The sequence below is a fragment of the Numenius arquata genome, chromosome 4 (assembly GCF_964106895.1).
Source record: "Numenius arquata chromosome 4, bNumArq3.hap1.1, whole genome shotgun sequence".
NCBI lineage: Eukaryota > Metazoa > Chordata > Aves > Charadriiformes > Scolopacidae > Numenius > Numenius arquata.
The window spans coordinates 57,921,789-57,945,691 of NC_133579.1; the positions used below are offsets into that span (position 1 = coordinate 57,921,789).

The 23,903-nt window shown below is 39.4% G+C and overlaps 1 protein-coding gene across 1 annotated transcript in view; it reads left to right on the forward strand.

The window, feature by feature from the left end:
• The window catches only part of MYLK4 (myosin light chain kinase family member 4), a 78,383-nt gene extending 60,482 nt beyond the window's left edge, over window positions 1-17,901 (forward strand). Inside the window, exons 3-14 of the mRNA XM_074146162.1 lie at window positions 3,488-3,554; window positions 4,079-4,544; window positions 5,517-5,536; window positions 8,363-8,468; window positions 9,337-9,430; window positions 10,558-10,667; window positions 11,803-11,944; window positions 14,340-14,410; window positions 15,152-15,280; window positions 15,764-15,916; window positions 16,266-16,338; window positions 17,854-17,901. Of these exons, the coding sequence (XP_074002263.1) occupies window positions 3,488-3,554; window positions 4,079-4,544; window positions 5,517-5,536; window positions 8,363-8,468; window positions 9,337-9,430; window positions 10,558-10,667; window positions 11,803-11,944; window positions 14,340-14,410; window positions 15,152-15,280; window positions 15,764-15,916; window positions 16,266-16,338; window positions 17,854-17,901 (1,479 nt within the window). The remainder of the gene's footprint in view (window positions 1-3,487; window positions 3,555-4,078; window positions 4,545-5,516; window positions 5,537-8,362; window positions 8,469-9,336; window positions 9,431-10,557; window positions 10,668-11,802; window positions 11,945-14,339; window positions 14,411-15,151; window positions 15,281-15,763; window positions 15,917-16,265; window positions 16,339-17,853) is intronic.
• Window positions 17,902-23,903: the final 6,002 nt, after the last annotated feature.

A 23,903-nucleotide genomic window follows, 5' to 3' on the forward strand; every position in this document is an offset into this window, starting at 1 on the left:
AGCATATCTTGCCATAGTAAAGCTCTGCAAAGTATCTTAAGAACATGAGAAAGAGACACCGAGTAGGAAATATAATTAAGGCATATTCAAAGTTTTGTGTCTCGGTATCTGCTGATTGAAGTTGAGAATAGTGTCTTGACATCAAATGAAATGTGATGGGGTGATAAAGGACCTTTAACTAAAAGGTTGGGGCTGCTTCATGAAGCCATTCATTACAAAATTTTTGCAGTAGGGAAAAAAAAATCAAAGAGTTTTATTAGGTGAATAAAAAGAATTTTAAAGTTAGCTAAGAAAACATTCCAAGGGTAGGACTGCTGCAGTATAAAGAAGGAATTTAACTAAGTACAGCTCATTAAAAAGGAGTCAGATGTCTATAAAAAACATTAATTTCTTGCTGCACTTGAAATTTCTGTTAAAATATGTTATATTTATATGTATTATTGCTTAATTCTTGCAGGTTTCTAAAGAAATTTATAAAGAATTTCTGAAAGTGTGGTTTTTTCCATTGATCTATACTCAATTTTTAGCCTCTAGAGTATTTCCTATTATTCTTTTATCATCATGTGGGCTTTTATTCTGTCTCTGTTACCTAGGGTCTAGCAATACTCTGTACGAAAGAATATGTTTAAGTCTGGAAAATGTTTTGTATGTATTTTTGAAGACACAATACCAACTTGTGTAGGTAGACACCTTTTTGCTTTGGTATATTTTGCAGGGTCACAATGCAACCTTTTATATGTAACCTTTTGTGGAATTAAAGTGAAAACTTAATTGAAAGCTTTTGGCTGGTATGAGTCGGGAAAATGACTGTAGTACCATTAACCTTCTTGTGCATATTCAGGTCCTTAAAGAAAGGGGAAAGATAAGGTGGAGGCATAATTTCTACTAAGAAATACCGATTCCTATAATTTTAGAAATTACAGACTGGAAAAAGTTACATGTTACCAAAGTTCAGGAAGAATAATACATAAATAAATAAAATCCCATTAGGGATCAAGTTAAAAAGACCGTTAAGAAAGCATTGATAACAGACTGAAGGAAGAGGAGTGTTATGAAGAGTCCTTGAGTAGGATGGACAAATCCCACTTGAGTGGGATTAACAAACCACCACACCTTTCAGATGAGATTTTCAGAAGAGTGTGATGGCTGTGGGTGCTCACAACCTGTGGGCTCTCGGAGCTGGCTCGGCTGACTGTGGTTGGACATCACGGGGGCACATATGCCCAACAAACTACAGGGAGGTCTTCATGCCTCCCCTGGGGTGCAACTGGCCGGGAGGGATGTGGTGACTTCCATCAGCTCTAGAGATCCTGTTGCAATCCCACCCTTTACAGGGAAGAAATAACGAGCAGAAGTTTGTGTTTTTATCACCAGGTCAAGATTTGACAAGTTAAGTCACATATTTCTACAAATAGCAAAACATGGAGGAAACTGGGATGCTCATGTATAGACTAATCATGTGTCTACAAATAGTCCACTACTGGTCTTTATATTTGTATTTCTTATTCTAGTGCACTACTGACCCTGTATTTATTGCAAATGGCTGCATTTATTGATTCTGAAGGATACCAGTGAATGTTTCATTTGCGTTCTTTTTTTTTTTTTCTCATTTAAATTAGTGTGAGCTTTGCATCTGCTGTTAAAATGTAAGAGATCAGAAATGATGCTTGAATAAACACTGTAGTAATTTATGTAACACTCTGGCAGTTTCAGATATTTAGCATCGTTCAGTGTTCCACCAGATTTTCAAAAGCTGGCTTCTGTATTTCACACCTGCAAACTACAGCAATATTTAGTAGGAAGCACTGTGTGCCTGCAATTAATTCTGAATGCAGAAGTGAAATCTGGCCCCATGCATCAAAGAGCTTGGAGGCCGTTTCTCTGCTTATTTGCTCAGCTGACTGTATTTGATCTGAACTGATGTCCTCAGCAGTATGGTGAGGTTCTGATTGCATTACTAATTGCGGTCACATTGCAGAATGAATAAGTCTGAAGCTTTTCCCTACTTCTTTTAGTGCTTTTCACTATTAAAAAAAAAACAGAATAAGCATTGGTTGATGCTCTGTGATTCATCTGGAAACGTGACATTTATATTTAAGTTCTGTGTGAACAAGGCTCCAATTTATATTTCAAGGGCACTTACTACCTGTATTTAGGCCTTTTTCATTTTGTGGCTTGCAACTTCCTGGGACCAACTGCATCCCAAAAAGTTGCCAGTCTCAGTTCTCATATTACATTTTCTTTGTCCCTTGCAGATCAATATATTCTGAACAAGTCCTGCTGAAATCCTTTCATGCAGTTTCATCCCATTTTTCTCAACTGTTTTTGTTTCTCATGGAGTTTCCTTTTGTTTGAACACTGTATATAGCAGATACACATTGCTTTAATTTCATGCCTGTTTTCTATATAGCCTGATGAAATTAAGACAAAAAAAAAAAATAAGCATAAAAAATGTAGAGGGCTTACCAGAGCAAATATTTAGCAATAGAATTGATTCATGCTCAGACTACAATATGAGTAAGCCGTGGGACTGCTTGTGTGATTAAGACACTCAAAATTAAGTGCCTGGCCCTGTATATTTTTTTGAAATACGTATTACAATGCTTCAGCTGGTAGCTCAAAGACCAAAAATAGTCTCTGTGGAAAATATTTGGAGGTATCTGCACTTTCCACATGCTGCGGATGTATTGCTAATAATGATAGTGCCAGTTTCATGGTACTGTGAGAGGAAGAAGGCAGGTGGAAAAGGAGAACTGAGTAACAGCAGACACCATGTTTTACTGTGGTTACCATCCTACTAAAAGTCTAGGAGTGGCCAATGAAAAAACACGCTGAGCAAACGCGATAGGAATATGAGTAAATAGCCATAAAGCTCACAGTAATAGCAGTTTTTTATGAGGAGCTGGCTTGGTATAAAGCACCTCTAGATGTCACTGTAACATTGTAAAATGTAGATAAAAGAAAGCTACCAAGCTGACATGGTTTATACGCTCTGATTCCTGGTAACTGTTTTGGCCAGCCTGTAATAAATTATTGGATCATTAAAAATTCTGTTACCAGATGTTGATTAACAGCAAAAACTTTTTGAAATCTGTCAGTAAGACTGTTACTGAACATTTTACTAGAATATTAAATACTGTAGCTTTGGTTTAACTAGCCTAGTTTTTAACAGCAAAAGCTAGTGTAGTGCACCAATTAATTTCTGGATGTTTTTTTCTTTCAGTCCCTAAGGCTCCATCCTGATCTTTCCTGTTTATGCCAACACTGATGTCGATTACAACTGAGATAATTTCTCTTACTTTACAGTGGTACCAATCTGATCAGCTTGGTAGTGATTAAAATAAGCACCATCATTTATAGGAAAAGCATGTGTTAGAACACAGAGTACTTGCATTTGACCAAGAAAAATCAGGCTGCAATTTCATGAGGAATAATACAACATGAACATTGTGTACACTGACTAGTACATCAATTGCCTTCTCCACAGCTCATCAAGGAAAAGTTACATTTGAATGAGACCGGAACAAAAGAGAAGAAGCCACCAGATTCAACAGGTTAGAATGGTTTTTTTTCTGATCAGTTTCTATTTCCTAAGGGTATAACTGCATAGAAATAGCCACTACTCTCCTGAGCAGTTCCAGTGAAGTTGGTTGGGTTACATGTGTGCTCATCAGCATAAGTGAAAATTTTCCAAGCAGCATTGACCTACTTATCACATGCCTGTGCACATGGTGGCACACTACTCAGAAAAGTGCTTTGCACTTTTATTAACCTTGTTATTAAGGTTACATAGGAGTTTATTAACCTTGACTTGGCTGACAATTAATATGAATGAGGAAAACGTTTTCCAGTGCTGCATCTGAAAGGAAGAGTTTGTGACCCGTGATATTGCAGTTTTAAAGAAGTATTCTGCTCTTGCTTTGGAGACGTTTATACTGACCTTGAAAGTGGAAGAGGAAAGCAAGTGCCTCGTTGAAAATGCGACAGAAGTTATGCTAAGTGCGCAACCCTACTTTAATATTGTTACTGCCTTTCAGAGAATTACTGACAGATTCCTTGGTAATCTGTTTACTTACAGAGGGGTCCATCCAGAAGAGCCAGTCTTGCTCTCAGGAAGAAGAAGTTGATAAGCTCAACAAGGAAAATGCTGAGACAGAAAGCCCTGTTCTGCTTCAAATGGATCCTCCCAAATTTCATACTGAAGGGGCAGAGGAGAAAGGAGAAACTTTGGCTTTTGAAAGCTGTTGCAAAGACAGGAGAAGCTCTGTTCAGAAATCCTTCACTACAGAAAAGCAGCAAGATGAAGATGCTGTTGATGATGCTTGTCAAAGGATAACCGGGCAGGAGATAGAGAGCGAGTCCCCAGGAGATGGGGAGAGGAAGGAGGAACATCAGGTGTCTGGAGATGAAAGACAAGAGGAGAGGGAGAATGAAGGGGAGAGAAATACTGATAAGAGTGAAAAAGAAGTTGAGGAACCACCAACTCCTTCCCAAAATGAAGATGATGAAGCACAAAGCCATGATCAAGGTGCACCAGAGGGAAGGTAAGGTCTGAAGCTCAGGCTGCATATTCTTAAGAGACTCATGCTTTAGAAAAATGTGTAGCTCAAGTTTCAAGTCAAAGTGGCTGGTTAATCTCTCTGATCTGAGCTCTAAACTGAAATTATACCCTTAAAAAAGACAGGCAAACAATCTACTGTACATGGTACTAGCAGTGTGCTTTGGTTGTTTGCTTGGGAAATAGGTTAGTAACATGGAAATTATGTTAGGTTATCGCCCAGAGAAGTTGTGGATGCCCCTTCCCTGGAAGCGTTCAAGACCATAGGCTGGATGGGACTTTGAGCAACCTGGTCTAGTGGGTGGTGTCCCTGACCATGGCAGGGGGGTTGGAACAAAATGATCTTTAAGCTCCCTTCCAACCCAAACCACTCTATGATTCTATGATTCTGATTCTTCATCTCTGAGGAGAATTCTCCCATTGTTATGTTTATATACTGCAGCAGCATATAACGCATGAGCAAAGTAGGGTTGGGTTAGGCCGTGTACCAATTGGGAATTAAGCTACTGCAAAATGTAATAACATAATTGATAACATAAAACTGTGAAACTCTGTCCAGGCAATTAAACTGATAAATTTGTTTACTGTAGTTCTTTCTTTGCTGCATTGAAATATAGCCCTTCAGGGATAAACAAGTTTAAGCTCTCAGGAACCTATATGAGCAGAGTGAAATCCCCATGCTCTCCCATGACTTTAAAGGTGAGATTGATAGCCAAATGTTAAATTTAGAAGAACTCAGGCAAGGATTTCAGTAACAGAGAAATGTTTTGCTGTCATGATTAATTTAGGGGTCATTTTTATTTTTCAAAGTGAATATTAAAAGTTTATTTTACACCATGAAGCAAAATAACCTACTGTTATTTGAATGCAATATATGTGTAGGCATTTTTCACCTATGTTTCTAAATTTGCTCTGCTTTAAGTGTATTCTGCTCTAATGCCATGTTTTGTCCTTACAGGTGTAAAGGCTGCGAAAAAGGTACAGGAAATTATAATTCAGTCACTGAGCAGACCTGCCAATTTGAGCCTAGTGGTAGCAGTAAGCATCGAGTGAATGATGAAGGCCTAATCAAAGATGAACAACAAAAAGAACAAGCTAGATGCAGAAAGTGCTGATGGCATCCATAAAACTAAAAAAAGCTCTTACACGAAGTATCCCTAAAGGCAAAGCGTTTGATTCCCCAGTTATTACAGTGACAATCAGAGAGAGACATCTATAGAAGAGAATGCTTTCATGATTGTAATTAGTAGTGGGAAAAGTTGTGCATGGTAGCTCTGATGGGAATCTGTTGTTCATGGGCACATCCTGATTCTAGCTGATGGGAAATAACACAGTTTTGTTTGCTTCCATCTTAGAGGCTTCTGTTCTGGCAGAAATTAGTCGCAACTAATTTGCTTCTGCCACAACCCCTCCACTAATACTATACTCTTTCCCTCCTAAAACTCCTTAGGAGCTGAAACTCCTAAGTATAGTGTGGTGGGAGAAATTATATCACGTGTGGCAAAATTGTTTGACCTGTGGAAGTGTTGAGAACACGTGTTAACACAGAATCTGCAATGCTCTGGATGTGTCCTGCAAAACCAGCTTGCTTATATTCATACCATTACAATCTGAAGTGAGAACAACTGCAGCATATAAAATAAAGACATGCAGATTTTTGTCTGGAAGTCTGACTGATGCTGTTGAACAGTCAGATAAATGGTGCTCAGCCACCGAACTCTGAAGCAGTCTTTACTGGGGTGAAGCAGAGATTTCTAATATTAGGCCTCCAGCTTGAGAATTTCCGTGCCTATCCATCCCTGTATATGAAGTGATGGCACATGAGAGGATGACCTGAAGGATTTGAAGATATATGTGTGTGCATGTGCATGCATAGGACTCAAAATGAATTTATTTGCTTTGGGAATGGGGGGGGGGAGGGGGCGGCGTGGGAAAGGGAAACATTTATTCAATGTTTGTGCTAAGCTCTTGTAGCAGGAAACAAGAGATAGTGTACTAAAACTTTAATCTCCATAACCTGTCCTGAGCTCTGGCAGATTGTTGGGGATGACATAGTTAGAGTGTCTCTCTTGGAGCATGTATGATCTGTAAAGGGAGGTCATTCTTGAAGAGGGATAAATCGCCTCTGGTGTGCAGGAAAAGAAAAATAGGTCTGTCACTGGGAAAATCTTGAAGGCTAAAACTGCAGCATAAAGAGGCACTCTAGTCTCTTTAAAAGAATACTTCCTTGCCCAAAGCTTGGTAACATTTAGGAGCTGAGCTTTCAGAAAGACATTTTCTTCTGTCATCTACATGCTGGGGCCCTTGGAGTTTGTGTTGTTAGAGTCAAATTCTGCCTTTAGGGTAGAGGTTTTCTCGGCATTTTGTGGGTCTCGGTAACACACAAAGGCCCATACTTAAGGACGTGCAATTCAAACTCTGCAGAATCCCAAGTAGGTGGCAAACTTCCAGAAGCCCCAGCTTTTCACAATTCCTTGACCATGAACTAACTTCCTGACCCTGTAAGTTATTAACACTGTCAAAAAAAAAAATCTAGGTACACAGCTGGTGTCCTGGAAAAATGGACATTCACTGTGAATAAGGACAATCTACTGCTACATTAATGACCAAAGTGTTCCTGCCAGCTACATGCTGTCATGGGGTTTTTTTGTTTGTGTTTTTAATCATTTTCACTGGATTAATGAACAGTTTTTAAATTGCTCAACAAGCCTCACACAAAAGGGAGCCGGCATTCCAAACCAGAGAGCTCATGTTGAAACGCTGGGGCTCTAGCCCTCCCAACCAGTTGAAGAAGTATTTGTCACCTTGGTCAGCCAAAGGTCACTCTCGGGAATATCAATCAAATGAAAAACAACGTGGGTATGAAATTGAAGTCGCAACACCCTGCAAAAAATCCAAAGAGAAATTAGACATGCAGGGCTGGTCTCCAGCAGGGATTTTGACATCAGGACAGCAGAATGGTCCAGCACGTGGAGGTCCGGACAATAATATCAGAGACTTGCATTTGTGCCGAAACTCCATAGCTGCTGCAGTGTGATGTTGGGAACTCATCGCTTCTCTGTGCCCCTCTTTACCTTTTATCTGCCATCTTTTTTTAAGGACAGAAATTCTTCAGAGCAGCACGTGACAGTTACTGTGTGTCCTACCACACCAGGTCCTGAGCCATAGAGGAAATCCCAGGTGCTGCCTGCCAGGGTGAAACTCCTTCATGTGCACAAGCTCTAAATGTGATCTTTAAAGGTGATGACCACACTGTGGAGAATGGCAAGTTGTGTCAATCAGTAGAGAGGGGGATTCTTCACTACGAACAGCAAAAGCTGGGAAATAGCCTCTTTTATCTGGGCCTGTAGGAGAGCTCTGTCTCTCTTGCTACACCACTGGAGAGTTACAGTACATACTCACCTACTAACAGTTCCTGAGGGAAGAAGAAACAAAAAAAAAAAAGAGGAAAAGCTGAATTCCTTCCAAATAAATTGCTGAGGCCCTTTGTGGGCATGAAGCTACATTGGTTTAGTCTACCAGTGTTCACTTTGCCTCTTGCTACTGTTGTGCAGAAGATGCTAACTTAATAAGGGAGTCCTTGTCTTAGTAGTGTAGCTCCCCAGCACCACCTTGTTTCTTGAGCCAGAGCTCCTGGAAAAAAATCCGTCTTAAATAACAGAGAAAGACCTATCTATAAAACTTACAGTAGGTGTATTAAGTTCTTAAATGAGCTTATCCGGGGAAAAGACGGACTAAAATAAAAGATAGACAAGCACTGCATGTGACCACTCATATGCTATCTGTCTTTTTTGTCTTTTCTAGATGATACCCCTACACCACCAGCACCCTTTGATCACCGGATTGTCTCAGCCAAAAGGGTGGGGATCAGCAGTTATTATAATGTCAGCGAGAATGAAATCCTGGGAGGGTAAGTGAGGTGAACTCAATCATCGTGGAAAGCAAGGCACAAATTTGCAGCCAAGGACCCTAGGAGGTGAATGGAAGCAACATGCCTCACTAGAGTCAAAGTCATGAAAGTCTAAGCTCTAACGGTGCTTTAGAGAGGGATGAAAACTGGAGGCTGATTTTACTGTGTGAGTGAATTTTGGCAAAAGGTTTGGCACCAGCAGACTTGGCTTGTATTTGGTATTGTTCTAGGTCAGCCAGCTGCCCTCAGGCTTTATGAGAGGGCTCCTGGGATGCTGTAATACTTTACCTCACATTGCAACCAGCAGGATGTAGAGACACGTTGTAGCCTTCTTTCTCTCAGTGGGTCCCATCCCTGAAAACACATGCATGTTTTCAGATAGATCATCAAGCTAATCTGACATGCCATGTAGTTACTTGGTCTGTCATGCTGACATTGTTTAGGAGAGAGTGATATTGTCATTTTTGATGGCAGCATGGTCTTGGGTAAGGGTTAGTTTCACCATGAAATCACAACTTTCCCTTGGAAGAGAATGATGAGATGGAGAGGGGCAGATTGTGCATATAAGTGAGTTATTATCCTTACAGTATGTTGACTTCCCCAGGATTAGTCATCACATGTTATGGGGTGAGTACAGTGAACCATACAAGTACAAGTGGGATAATTTCAGCTAGAACAGTGGGTGATTTTGGTATGCCTAAATCAGTAGTAGCAAGTCTAATCTACACAACAAAATAGCAACAATAGAGTAATTGAAACGGAACCCAGTAGGGGGAGGATGATTTCTGTTGGTTTTAACCTAGTTTACATTCAGAGCTGACACCAGTACCTCTGGATGCATTTTTTTTTTTCTCCTTTTTTTCCCTAGAGGACGATTTGGTCAAGTGCACAAATGCGAAGAGAAAGCAACAGGTCTCAAGCTAGCAGCCAAAATTATAAAAGCGAAAGGTCCTAAACAGAAGGTTGGTAGATTGTCATATCAGTCTTTTGTTCCCCAATGAACTGTTCTTCAGCTACATAACAGACCATGACCAAGTGGCCCACAAGCCATCACACTGATAGGACCTGCTGAATTACCATTGTCTCTAGTTCTATTTTCCTTTTCCTCCAGAATTTCTAGTAACTCATCAAAGTCCTCATTTGGGGTTTTCTCTTTTTTTTTTTTTAAAAAAAATCTTAATTTTTCCAACTTTCTTTTCAGCTCTTTGTGTGTCTTTGGATTTCCTTTTTTTTTGCTAATTCTATTAGCATTTTCTTGAATGATAAAAACATTTGTCAGTCCTGTAACATAGCGTATTCCCTCCTAAGCACACTGAAGCCTTTGCTGCAATGACTTGATGTCACTGTGAGGGATGCTGATAACAGGCATGATCTAGGCTCCTGATAGCAACACAAATACAGATGAGAAGAATTAGTCTGGCGCGTTTTGCAAACCTCATGGCCATCTGGGGCTTGCTTTCACAGGAAAGACATGCATAGCATCCTTTGTGTGACAGCCGTGTCATTAATGGCATTCAAGGGTGGGATTTGTCTCCACTAACTGGGATTGCTAAGGTATAGCAACTGTGGCCAAGCTGATGACCAAGAATCCCCTTATAGTCAATGGAGAGAGAATGGCACCACCAGAGATTGATTCAGCCCATCCTAAACTGCATGTCTAAAATAGTTGGGCTGAATGGAGGTGCCAGTCTCTTTCCCCTGACTGCAAAGGGAGGCTTTGAGGACTGTTCTGGACTTTGCTTACACAGCTTGATTTTCTATACCTACAGCTGGTTGAACCAAGTCCTATTCTGCTTCTCTCTTTTCTTTACATCCCTGTGAATCCACCGTTTGTCCATGTGGGTCCCCCCCCTTTCTTTCACCCCAAATAGCTTATTACGGAAGCAGTCCCCCACTTGAGCTCTGAGTTCAGTATAGTAGCTCCTTTAGCCTTCACTTCTACCACTGCAGGAGCAATCAAAGGAAAACCCTGGGTTTGGTTGCCACAAGTGAAAACTTGAAGATAATGTAGATGTCAGTTTCAAACTATGTCCTGTTTCATGTAGCTTTCTTAGAGAAAAGGCTTCTGAAACAATACGAATCTTTACAGGATGAAGTGAAGAATGAAATCAATGTCATGAACCAGCTGAATCATGTGAACCTTATCCAGCTATATGATGCCTTTGAATCAAAAAATGACATTGTCCTAGTTATGGAATAGTAAGTGTGTTCTTTTCTTTCTCTTTCTGTCTTTACCACTATTGCTGGAATTGTCCATTTCCTTTTTACTTTCTTCTGAAATGAGAAATAGAGCTATTACAGGTGGAAAGGACATCTGAAAGATGTTCTCAGGAACAAAATAAAATGGAATTTAAGAGGAAAGTTTTCCCATGCAGCCATTTATGCATTTTTTCCAGTGATGTGTCGCATTTCTGTTACTGTAAAGGCACTGCTGCACTTGAGGATAGAGCTGTGCTATATATCTTCTCTCTAATTTCAAATTTTAATATGTGTCAGCTAAGAAACAGACCTCCCAGAATATCTCCAGTTCTGCGAGGCAAATGAGAAGACATTTTACACCAAAGAGGAGCTAGCTATAGGTGTTGTGCCTAATCCTTATACGGGGTGCCTGAATGGATAAACCTGTTTTTTTTTTATGCTGGCTTATCAGGATAATTAGGCCCAAAATAGCTGCTGTGAAGTCAAGTTAAACAGATGTTGTCTTAAGGAAGCCAAAAAGGGTGTAACTAAAACATTGAAAGGTATGGCAGAAGGTTCCAAGTTACATGAGTTTGGCTATTCTGGACATTTCTCAGTGAGCCCTCTTAATTTGGCCTATATCATCAGCATATCACAAAAGGCAAATGTCTGTGTAGCTATGAACAGGTAAACTGGAGGCATTCTGAAATCTGATGAGAAATTAGGAAGTCATTTTTGTTGACTTTAGACAGTTTAAAATGGAAATTTTGGATCATGTCCCTCAAACTCTGAGGGAGGAGACCACAGATCTAAATGCAGATTCTCCAGCATGTTGTCTTGATTTTCCATGTGACTTTGTTAATTTCACTGGTGCAAAATGATGCCTCAAGACAGCATTAAGGTTCAAATTTCAAGACTTCCATACGTATCAAGGGATGGGAGACTGGACTCTCAGAACTTGAAGAAGTTTATGCCAGTATGTGTCAGAACCTAGTTCTTGGAAAGCAGATCAGAGTGCAAGCTCATAGTGTAGACCCACCTTACTGAACTTAACTGTGCATGATTAAAATAGTCAATAGTATAAATTCTGTATTACTCTAACTGCATGGGATTGGATTTGGACTTGGTCATCACTTCATTGTCTTTCTCTTATCAGTGTGGAAGGAGGAGAGTTATTCGACCGAATTATTGATGAAAACTGCAATTTGACAGAGATGGATACTATCTTGTTCATAAAACATATCTGCGAGGGAATTCAGTACATGCATCAAATGTACATTCTTCATTTGGATCTCAAGGTAGAGAATTGAGATGTATGTTTTGTGCAATGGCAGTTGTGGAAATTCTTCTTAATGGTAGGCCTTACAGCTTAGCAGATTCCCATAGCAGAAACAAGAAAGAACCTTATTCTGCTTTCCTTAGACCAATGTGTATTTACTTTAACCACATTGAGAGCAGTTAAATTACTATGGGGGTAAGTAAATTAGATGAGAATTGTGGTCATATGTCATCAAGCCTCATAGCACTTGAATTCTCCACAGACTGATTTTACAGAAAGCCAGCAGCTGACTATGAATATTTTGCTATTTTCAATTTTGATATTTGGATCTCAAGATATTGTGCAAATGTTATTTAATTCAGGTGCACAAGATTTCTGTTTTACACATCAGACATGAGGTAGTAGTTATCCCCATTTTTTACCATGCAGAAACCAAGGCATGAGTGAGTGGAACTAAATTCAAGGGTCATTCAGGATCAGTGGAAACCCTGCACATCTTTCTGACGACTACACTGTTGTGGTCGTGAAAAGGTATCAACAGATAGCCAACTTAAGGGAAAATACATTAAAATGTACTTGCTAACTTGCTAAAATGAAAGAAATAAAAATAGTCAGTGGCTGATGTAACGAATACAGTATGTCTGTGTTGGGTTAGGTAATAGCTGCTAGTGCAGCTGAAAGCCCAGGGAAGTGTTGCATATTCTTTGCCATGTACTTGCTTGGTTATCTGAATTATTGAACTACATACACAAAAAGTCCCCTCACTTCTTTTTAAAAACAACCACCAATTGCACATTCTTACTCTGGTTGACTGCTGATGGTTAAGTGTTGCCCCTTATAAAACATTTGTTGTAAAGGTATTTTTCATTAGACTGAATATTTGATCTGGCTCTTTCTCCCTTAACCCAAGTTTTTATCAATTAATAGACTTGTTTCTTACCTCTGTTTAGTGCAGGAATAAAATGGGATGATGTCTTTAGCTTTATGATTGGCTATAAAGCTTTTAGTGATCCCTGAGCTTTGCAACAAAGCAAAAAGAAACAAAAAGTACACGAGGTGGCTTTCTCTTTGGTGAGATTTTTATTATGGCTGCTGGTTTTGGCTTGTAATAACTGAGTTAATATAATATATCTTTGATGTTGTTAGTGTATGTATTATTGTAGTGGTTAAGCATATGAGCAGATGCTTGTTGGGACCTGCTTCAGTTGCTAATTAATGACCAGACTCACTTTTCACTTTCTTTATAAACATCCAGTTACCTAGAAACCTGTCAAGAAGAAGTTCGCACGGTTCTTTGGGACACATTAATTATATTCTTGGATATGGCACAGTTTTAACATGAGGTCAAACTACAGACAAAAAGATACATATACAATCCAAGACATTCTTCCCAGAGACCTCTTTTCATGTGCTTGCCAGCCATGGCTCTCCCTTCTGTTTTGCTTGTTCGTAGATTGCTGTCAGTAACAGATGAGTTTGGGAAAGAAAGCTTGAAATTGAAAGAAACTCATCCTGACTGTAATCGTCCAGGACCTCAGAAACTATGGACGTACGGTGTTTAAAAGTCCTATGGTCTTTAAAAGTCCTACATGTAAAATGAATTAGTAATGGTGACAAAGGTTAACTAATGTTTTAAGTGTTGAGGGCTGGTTTGTTTCAAAGAGGACTCAATGAGCAACAAGACAGAGTAGCTGTAAAACTGCTGGCAGTGAATACGAGACTCTATTTTAGGTATTTACATTTCAAAGATAATTGGCCAAATTCTATTCTCAGTCCCTTCTCTATGAATTTGGAGTAATTCTAGGAAGTTAATGGATTCCTGCCAGGGAAGTGAAGAACAGCATTTGGCCCTATGAAAATCCAGAGGGATTTAACCTGGGAATCCTACCTTTTGATAAAATATCTGAGAAAAGCATAAAGTTGATGTCGCTAGCTTAATATATCAGTGTTCAATCAGACAGTTACTGCCAGAACATTCATGAACTCAGAAACATAAAGCTGTAAGATAAACTTCAAAGCCCAACAATTTTTTTTATTTATTTTTTTTTTTAAAAATCAGTGTCAGCTTATAAAGGTCTGTAAAATCACAGTGCCAGCATCTTGAAACTCCTCTTTGGAAGTCTGCATTCTCTGTCCCACTCCCTCTAATGAGTTCTTTATCTGAACTGCTGCCTTATGTCAAATTGAAAAGCCAAGGAGAAGAAAAAGCAGTTGCAAGGCACAGAGCACATGACCCCAACTGCTATGTGAGATCAGGAAGGGTACCCATGCAGAGAAATCTGACCAAGGAGAAAAGCAAAAGGTGCTTATGAGATGTTTGCTGTGTTTTTATAGTTTTTCTCCCTACAGTTTACTAAAAGCCCAGTTTTTCACACTTGTTTCTCATTGAAGTGTTTTTTGATTTTTCTTGGCAGCCTGAGAATATCCTGTGTGTGAACCGAGAAGCAAATCAAATAAAAATTATTGATTTTGGATTAGCAAGAAGGTATGTGCATGTGTTCTTGCTAATCATAAATGAATTAGGAAACAATGAAAAAAAAATTACATGTCTACAATGACATATTTGATACATAATGGTCTCCTACTGTTCTTAGGACAAATTTAATGTCTCTCTTTTAACCAAGAATATCTTTTAATAAGGAATATTTGGAGCTGAGTAAAAAAGATTTATTCTGAAGCCTTTTTTCAGGTCCTAGGTTGAAAGAGGGCTGATTCTGACTTAGCAAGCACATAAGTATCTTGGAACCGCTAAAATGGACAAAATCAGTGGTGTATCTGGTCTGGTCTCATCTCCGATATTATAAGGTTCTTCAAAAGTGAGTGTAAGAGACCATCAAGGCTTTTACGATATATCCCATGCTATATCACTTTCTAGTTTAATTAGGTACCATAACCTCAGTGAAGGATTTACTGGTTAAAAATTCCATGCCTATGATATGGAGAAGTCCCCAAAGGATGATAACAGCTGCTCTGAGGAGTCCTTGAAACCTGAATATCTTCCTTTGTGTAGTGGTTGGGTTTTGCCCTCAAGTACGATATAAAGCTTGCAAACATTTTTCACTCTATATATGAGTATATTTATTTTTACTTTGTACCTTTACTTGTCCTTGTTTTCCTACTGAATTCCCTGTGTGATTCTGAAATCCCTCCAAGTGCTAGAAAACTTACGATGCAACTTTAATTAGAGCTGTAATTGATGTCCTCTGGTAATGTTTCCATTTCCTAGATATCAACCCAGAGAAAAACTTCGAGTTAACTTTGGGACTCCAGAATTTCTTGCTCCTGAAGTTGTGAATTATGAGTTTGTCTCCTTTCCTACAGATATGTGGAGTATAGGAGTCATTGCTTATATGCTGTAAGTAGGACCTGTGTTGTAAGCTGTGTTGAGGTTGAACTGTGCCAGTCATCCAAATATGTTGTTATACTGGAAGATTAACAAAATTTGCACCCAAGACAGAAAATTCTAGGCTTCTTTCCAAATTCCGTATTCAGTAATCTCTCCTCCTTTCCAATCACCATGAACTTTTCTTCTTTGTTTCATTGTGCATTTCTCATGAGTGCTTGAGCATCACAATTCCAGAATACTGTAGGCTGCTTGATAAATTCCCAGTCAGTATGCATGAGAGTGGTCAGAGGTCTAGAAAATATGAACTACCGAGAAAGACAGTAATGCTTGGTTTGTTAGGGAAGAAAGGTGATCATGCAGATAGAAGAGAGAATGGGACATTCTTAGACAATAACATGTTGCAAGATAGGCCAGGAGTGACAGAAAGTTATAGGAGATCATGTACAGGAAGGGGAAAGACAGGAGGATTGAACATATTTCTTTTTACTGTAGCCTCACTGGATTGTCTCCTTTTTTGGGTGATGATGACAATGAGACCCTCAACAATATCCTGTCCTGTAGCTGGGATTTTGAAGAGGAGGAATTTCGAGGTGTTTCTGATCAGGCCAAAGATTTCATCTCAAAGCTTCTCATCAAGGAAAAATGGTATATAATCCCTGCATCTTTGAAATGTATTTTTCATGCTGTCATGTTGCAGTTGTGTCACTTTTAATGCTCCATTGCAGACCTATCATGAATTATCTAAGCTTTTTGTGTCCACATAGAATATTATAATGCCACTTCATTGATGTTGTTCATTGTGTCCATAAATGCTCTGAAGTTACCTGAATGCATTTTTGCTGTGAAGCAAAATTTACATGGATTAGCTGTCATCTGGCATAGTGTCCTGAAATGACAGCATTGCATGATGGCGGTACACATGACCTGTAGGAGATAATTGTTGAATTTTAAGATTCTGGGAAAAACACTTAATAGCATTCTGGTTTTCCTTTAGCTGGAGAATGAGTGCAACTGCTGCCTTAAAACACCCATGGTTATCAGACCACAAGCTCCACTGCAGACTCCAGGTCCCTAAACTTAAATATCCTTGTGCATTGTAGAACTGCTGTTGCCTTCTTGTGTTACCACACCACTATTTGCTTTGACAGTTTTCTTAACTCCTTTTGATTCTTCCTTGCTGCTGCATTTCTTGCTACTGAGAGCCATGTATGTCCCCTTGCTTTTTTTTTTAAGCTGTTATAATTTGCATGCTCACACTTGCTCATCAGTTCTTGCACAACTGGGAAGAAATATAAGATCATGTAATTGCTGTGTGTTGCTGGGTTGATCCATTTCTTAGCAAAAGACTATTTACAAAATGAGCACTGAATTACCATATGAAAAGAGTTTTCCAGCTGGGGATGATTCTGCTTCCTGCTTTGAAAACCCTTTCAGGGTCTCCTGAAGTCCCCTACGAGTGCTGTTAGATTTCATCCTACTTCTTCTCAAGGGATACCTTTCCCAACAGAGCTTGGAATCTCACCCAGTCTGTACCTTTGTACTTAAGCACCTTCTTGCCCTTTGAGGTGGCCATCACAAAAGAAGCAATTGTTTGTTCCCACAAACAATTCAGTTGGGCTGAACTGGAGGATCAACAAGATTTTATTCCTCTGTTAAGCAGTCGTTGGCTGATTCTAAGGGAGTCCACTCTGTGGTTCAGTGGTTCCTTGGGGGATAATTTTAAGCAAGTTTCAGAATTTTTACACTTCCTCCTCTTCAGGCAAAGCACATCGATGTTAAATAAAATGATTGCTGTGTTGCCTAGGATGTATATATCAAGCGGCCTTTTGAACTACAGTCATCATTAAGACACCATATTATTAATTAACAAATTAACCTTATTAAAATAAGAATAGAGATTATGATGATAATAAAGCAGTAAGAGCTCTGCTAATGAGGTGGTGTGGGTTCTGGGCAGGATGGACTGAGTAGTGTGCTGACAGCTCTGTCCTTGTGAGGTGTTCCTGTTACATAGAGTGAGGGTAACAAGAAGTAGTATAAAATGGGAAATAATAACAACCAAATAAATTGTTGTAATTTTCATTGACTTTTAGTTTTCATTATAATCTCCCAGAACAGCAATGCCCATGAGATTATTAGAAGATTTATAAGTGTGCATACACAGTAAAAATAAGAGAGTTTGTCATGGTTAAGTATCTCTTTAGAGGGTTTCATAGGATAAAATTTGACTCCTTTAGTTGGGCTCCAGTGAAGCTCTGATTCCTGCAACCTGGGGAACAGGCTGTCTTTTCCAAATGCTGCAAGAACACAGGGTGCTTACCTGCTGTGCTGCTTCCTATCACCAATCTTCTTCTGGGGTAACCCTACCCTAAGAGAAACCTTACAACTCATGTCATCCTTTATAGCTCCTCCCCTGGTATTTTTTGTTCATACTTCTTGTGCTTTGCAATATAGCTTCACTAAACATGCTTATGTTGCAGTGTTCTGCCATTACCTTAACTAGAGGTAAGATACAATTGATCTTCCATTGGTTCTCCATTAATGGTATCTTCATTTCTTTTTTTGTTTTTCTTTTCCCCTAGAAGAAGGCTAAAAGTGATGGTGTGTCTCAAGCACCCCCGGCTCAATAACCTCTTAAAGAGCTGCCAAACAGAAGGTTTGTTTCAGGTCCCAAGTGTTTCTTCAGACGTAAATACTGTAGCCCCTGCAGAAGGGATCAGTGGGCAGCTGAAAATCTTGCATAGTCCAAAGTGCATGGTCCGAACTCTATTCACCACCACCATCCTCACTGTTGTCTGGAAAGCATTCAAAATATAAACTAGCCCTATCACTTATTCCAAGTCACAGCAATATGCAAAAAAATTCATATATATGAAGCCATATGTGCTGCAAACCCTGGCCATTTTAGAGGGAATGGTTATGCTCCCGCTGGCTCTCATGGGGCAGGATTTCACCCAATAATTTTTCAGTGTTGAAAGCTTTCAGGTTTTCATGCTGTGGTTACGAGTATGGTTTAAAAAGGGTAGAAATATGAAAAGTAATTACTTTTTAGCAGAGGCACGGGCCAGACCCTCAGGGCAGCTCCACTAACTGTAGAGAAATGAAAGTAAGGTGTCCCCTAAAAGAAGCTGCTCCACACTTTTGAGAACCCAGTTCTGGCAGGGCACTTCTCTGCCCTTTGAGCCTATAACAACTCAAACAATTTTGACAAAGCATCTCTCTCTGTTCTTTTATTTTGACGTCCCTGTCTTTGCCCTTTCATTAACAAACACTTCATTAGTGGTTCTCGGGCTGGCTTGCTTGCCTCCCCTGGGGATCAGGGAGACTCAAGTCTGCTCTCATGTTCTGTCTCTGGTCTTTGACCAAAGCATACTCACTCAGCCACTGTGCAATAAGGCTACCTCAGGCAGCATGGTATCTCCATAAACCAGTACACCAATTCCCACAGCCCCTTTTACCAACTACCACAGAAGCTGGTGCCTCTGTTGGAGGACCATGGGAACCACTCAAGGGTTCTGGGGGCATCTTTGGGCAAAACTCAGTGGAGGGTCAAGATGTGAATTAGGCTGAGAACACACACACTGTGTAAAACCACTTCCTTTTAGTCATGCATCATGAGTAACAAAATAATGGATGCCAAAATAAAAGTAGTCCACTTTTCAAGCAAATTTTTAATGCTGCCTTCATCCATCATCTGCTTGGTAGGGGAAGTGATGCTCTGGGTTTTATTTGCAACAGGTTTTGTCCAGAAACATGTGAAAAAGATAGTATTGTGAGAGGCTGAAATTTTTGTTTTGTTTTGACTAAGATTAGAACAGATTTTATATAGTGTAGTGTAGTAACTCAGAAGTTAAATGAGCTATCCTGGGGACTTGAAGCTGCCTTTCCATGGTACACTGGAGGTCACTGAGGGTAAGGTACCATTATTATATCCTACTTGCTCTCTGAAGCCATATAACTTACTGATACGGTAATGTCTGAGCATCAGCTTCTGCAGTAGGAATCCAGTGGGAATGAATATGTCTTTGTGTTCCTCAGCATTCATCTCTGCTCTACTGGTGCCGGGACAGGTTACACGAAGCTTTGGTCCACTCATCAGTGTGCTTCTACATAGTAGTTTTCTAAACGGGTTTTCTTGACCTGTTTCAGGACTAATGTTTTTATCTATATTTTCCATTTCAAGCCACTAACCACACAACAACCAAATGGTGAAAATTCTCCCTCTCTAATGCAGGAAGCACTGTATTACACAATTTTCTATTACAACCAAAATCAACTTTGAGATAAATTGACTGTCCAACAGCAGTCAAAATTATTTTTAAATAAACTTTTTATAGCTTTGTAACGTAGTAACCTACCCATGATCTAACCTGCAGGAAAACCTGGTTTTGGCTTTTGCAGTGTTATTTCCCCTGCATGTGTTTTTCTTTTTGGAGTTTATTTGAGTTTACTTAATGAGTGGATCTAAAGTCATAGCAGTGCTTTGTTTTTAAAGAATCCCTTTAGCTATTTTTATCAGGGAAGTAGTATGGTTACCACATTTAACCCAAAATAATACACTCAAGTGCCAGCTGATTTAGACCTGGCATTATAAATGCTTGCAGTGGTAACACAAATAAATGGAGAAGTTTGCAGCATGCCTTTTCATGCTGTGATCTGTATGACAAGAGAGGCAAAAAAACAGAGTAGCTCCATTTCAAGAGAGACCTCCAGGACCATTTCTCCACTTAACAAAGAGGCCTTGTCTTTTTAATATTGTATAAAACATTTCACAAATAAGGTGGCTGCAAGAACCCTTTGTAAGCAAGAAGCTTCAGTGTTGCTTTCTTTTTCTTATGCACAAAGAAACCACCATGTGGTTGTCCTAGAACGTTTAACCAAATAAAAAAAGTATACTGCTGAATTAACTGGATTCTTGTTTTGTTTATTTTGCAGAAAAGCTGCTGTGTGGTTACTGCTGCTAAGAGATTTGAAAATATCAGCAGTCTTGGTGCTTTACTCCCCTGCCATGACCAAGACTTCTACTACATGGACCAACAGCACTTTAGCTGCAGGAAAAGTCCCAGCATTGCTGAGCTGCTTCTTCTCTATTCAGCTGTTGAAAGAAGGAAAGTATTTCTCCAGGTTGTGGGAAGGTGTTTCTTCTGGACACTGTGTTCTTCATGTCTGGGAGTGCTACATTAGCTTGGGTTCATAAGGAATTTTTCTCTATCTTTTCTTAGATCCTGTTTTACTTATCAAAGGCTCCTTAAGGTTAAAATTATCAGGTTAAATTGACTGCTGCTTTTCTCAACCCAGAAGGCAGTCTGTCACTGTCTGTAGCCAAGGTTGATTTGACACTGGAGTCAAATAATTAAAAAAAAAAATTGCAGCCAGTTTAAAACTGCCTTATGTAGAAGATTTGAAGTTTGTTTTTCCTGTCACACTAAAATGAGCTAAGGATTAGCTCAATGAAAGTTAAAGCCATGTTAATGTAACACCAGTGGAAGTGAGAAATGAGGCTTTCCTTGCACATAGGTGAATTTGCTGCAACCGTGTTATGATACATTTTAGGATTTTTTAGCCTGATGAATTACTGTTTGCTTTAAATACACTTGGATTAATTAAACAAGAAAGGAAACAAGGCACTATTCACTTGTACCCATGCAGACTCTGTTCTTCAATATGCAAGTATAATTCAGAGTTATTTTAACAGAGGGTGATTTTACACCAGCTAATTTGTTTAATGCTAATAGGACTGATTAAGACCATTGGCAAAGAGGAGAGTCAGTCCTCTGCTCATTACAACCTCTAGGTACAGGCTCAAATGAAAATCCTCTGTTTTTCTGAAGTTTTCTTTTCTTATCTTGCCCCCAAGCCTTTCTGAATCTTAACTAGATAAAAAGCTGGAAGTCAGAACAAGCTGAATTACTTACCGGAGATTCTTTGGGTATGGTTCATCATTAAGTGAATCTGAGCGTTAGTTGCCTAGGCTGTGAGGTTAAAATAATGAGATTTATTGCCTGCTGTATATGGCTTTCTGACTGCTAGGTTTCAGAACTACATAAATGCAAAGTGTAGTGAGTATTTTATTCTGTGATGCTGACATATTGTGGTGCCTTTAGATTTTCTTTGATTAATCCAGTTCTGATCAAACTACATACTAATATAGCTATCTCTATATATTTATCTATACATTTAATATGTATTTATATTTAAATTATGTCTTTTTTTTTTAAAGGGGATCAACATAAAGACAAAATAGTATTATTCATCACCACCTAATTAATTGTTTTTCATACCTTTGTCCTTTCTGGATAACATTCATCTTGAAATAGAAGGGGCCCATTAATGGGACATCATGGCCATGACATTCTCTGCAGCCAGTTTGATCCAAAGTTTTAAAGCCATTGTAGTAGATCTCTTTAGACTGTTCCTGGAAATGCATAGAACTTCTTACAGCTATGAAATCTAAGAAATACTGATGTGTTGTACTAGTTGTTGCAAATACATGAGACCCATTACTACTATCACACAATGACTCACCATGCAACTATGATACCATGTAGAGCACTGCCACCCTCAAATCCTTACCTGTAGTCTTAGTTGAAGAAAACTTTGACTAGCAGCAATGGAAGTTTCTTTGGGAAAAGACTAAGCAGTCTCAAATCAAGAAAACGAGCGTATGACTTTTCAATAGAAACTGGGCTGCTTATTTTTAGTCACCATTTATGTTCACCTGTGTAAAATAAATAGAAAAGCTACCTTTCTGCTAGGGCTGAAGTTCCCACTCCTGTTCTGACTGCCTTCAAGATATTGTAGCTTTTTGTTCAGTAAGCAACTCAATGATTAGACTAAAATGCAGCAGACTACTTTGGAATAGCAAGATACCATTATGCACTTTAGTGCCAGTATTGTAGGATTGGGTTGGGGGTTTTGTTTTTCCTGTGGTAGATTTTACATGGGTATGAATAAATTGCATGTCATTTTGAATCTTATTAACTATACTAAAATTACAGTCTGACGACAATCTTATCCGCTTTGTTGCTCAGTTGAATTAAGAGGATTTATCATTTGTGGATATATACATCTGAGTAGTAATTAAGAGCTTAGTGCCATAAAGATCAGCCCTGTGTTAGAGTGTGTTGCACTGAGTCAGCCACAAAACCTCCAGGAGCCTCAGTAGAACGTGGTCTCTGTTACGCACATCCACGGAGTTCATCTGTACAGTGCTTTGTCAGAAATAAGCTCACGTGATTTACTAGGGAGGGCGGAAGAGCTTGATGTATTTCGCCCCCCTTGAGAAGTTAGGCCCTTTTAGAAGGCAGGAGTTGAGGAGGGGGTACCTCGCTAGCCCCTTGCTTGTGTGACTGGGCAGTGGGCTAATATGCTTTAGGGACTTAACTTTCATTCTTACTAACATGGATAATGATGGTCACACTGTTCAGTCTTATCTGTAAACTGCCCCACTGTTTCATTCTTGGGACAGCTCCTGTAGTGGGGGATGAGGTTGAGGCGAAGACAGTTGGAGGAGGTTGGACTGGGTGAGTCTCTACAGTGACAGAAGGTGCCATTTGGTGCCCAGCGTTAAACACAAGTGTGAACCTGCGGGTGCCCAGCAGAGCAGGAGAAATTGCCAACCGTACTTCTTGTTATTGCCCCATAGACTCTAGATTGTCAGCACCAAATCAAAAGGGAGGTGCATTATCAAGATCATTATCGTTATTAAAAGTAAAAAAATTATACTGCTGTGTAATTGTCACTGCTATCTGCAGTGGTGTGCCTGAGAAAAATGTCTCCAGAGACGTTTGTTTATACCTTTTCTGGATGTTATAATTTTAGTGAAATAGTAACTTGACATAGACTCTTTTTAGTGGCTTCTTAGTTCTGTGTCATTGCACTTGAGGCAGCATGCTGTTTTGTGTGTGTGTGTGCAAGTTTGGTTTTGGCTCTGTTTTCCTTAAGTACGTTCTTTAATAGCTAGAGACTACTATATTAAATTAATGTTTTGACACATCATTATTTATTTTCCACTAGGTGATAATAATAAATTGACTAGGTTCTAATAAGTCAACTGCATCTATGTGAGTTTGCTTATTATCATTTTTGTTGCGTGTTGGTTTAAGCAATTGCGTTTAAAAACTGCATTACTGTGCTAGGGAGCAAGTTGAAGTGTGAAAGGCACTGTACTAGCTGGTATTACTCCATTTAGCTGTACGCCCACACAAAGAGATGGCTGCAGGTACTACAAGAGTGATATAGAAACATCAGTTGTGGTGGAACAGATAAAGTGTCAAGACACAGTATTTGGTCTGTGTACACCATTATATTCTTCCTGACCTGTAATAATTAAAGGCCAACATCATGGGAACATTGTGATTTATACTAGGTGATGATTTCACCCCCAGGTTTGCATACAGACTCCCTGCTGGACTGCAAAGAGGCAGAGGGCTTTCTGTTTGGAAAGGCAGCTTTAGCAGGAACATGACATAGGGGCTGTTCTGCAGGGACGACCTGTGGTAGGTCACTGGAAGTTGAAGGCACTCTGTAATGGACAAATTTTCCCAGGGTCTTGGATGTAACTGTACTCATAAAAGGACAACTTGGCTTGTCAGGCATAGAAAGACAGCTGTCACCTGGTGCTTAAAAGAAT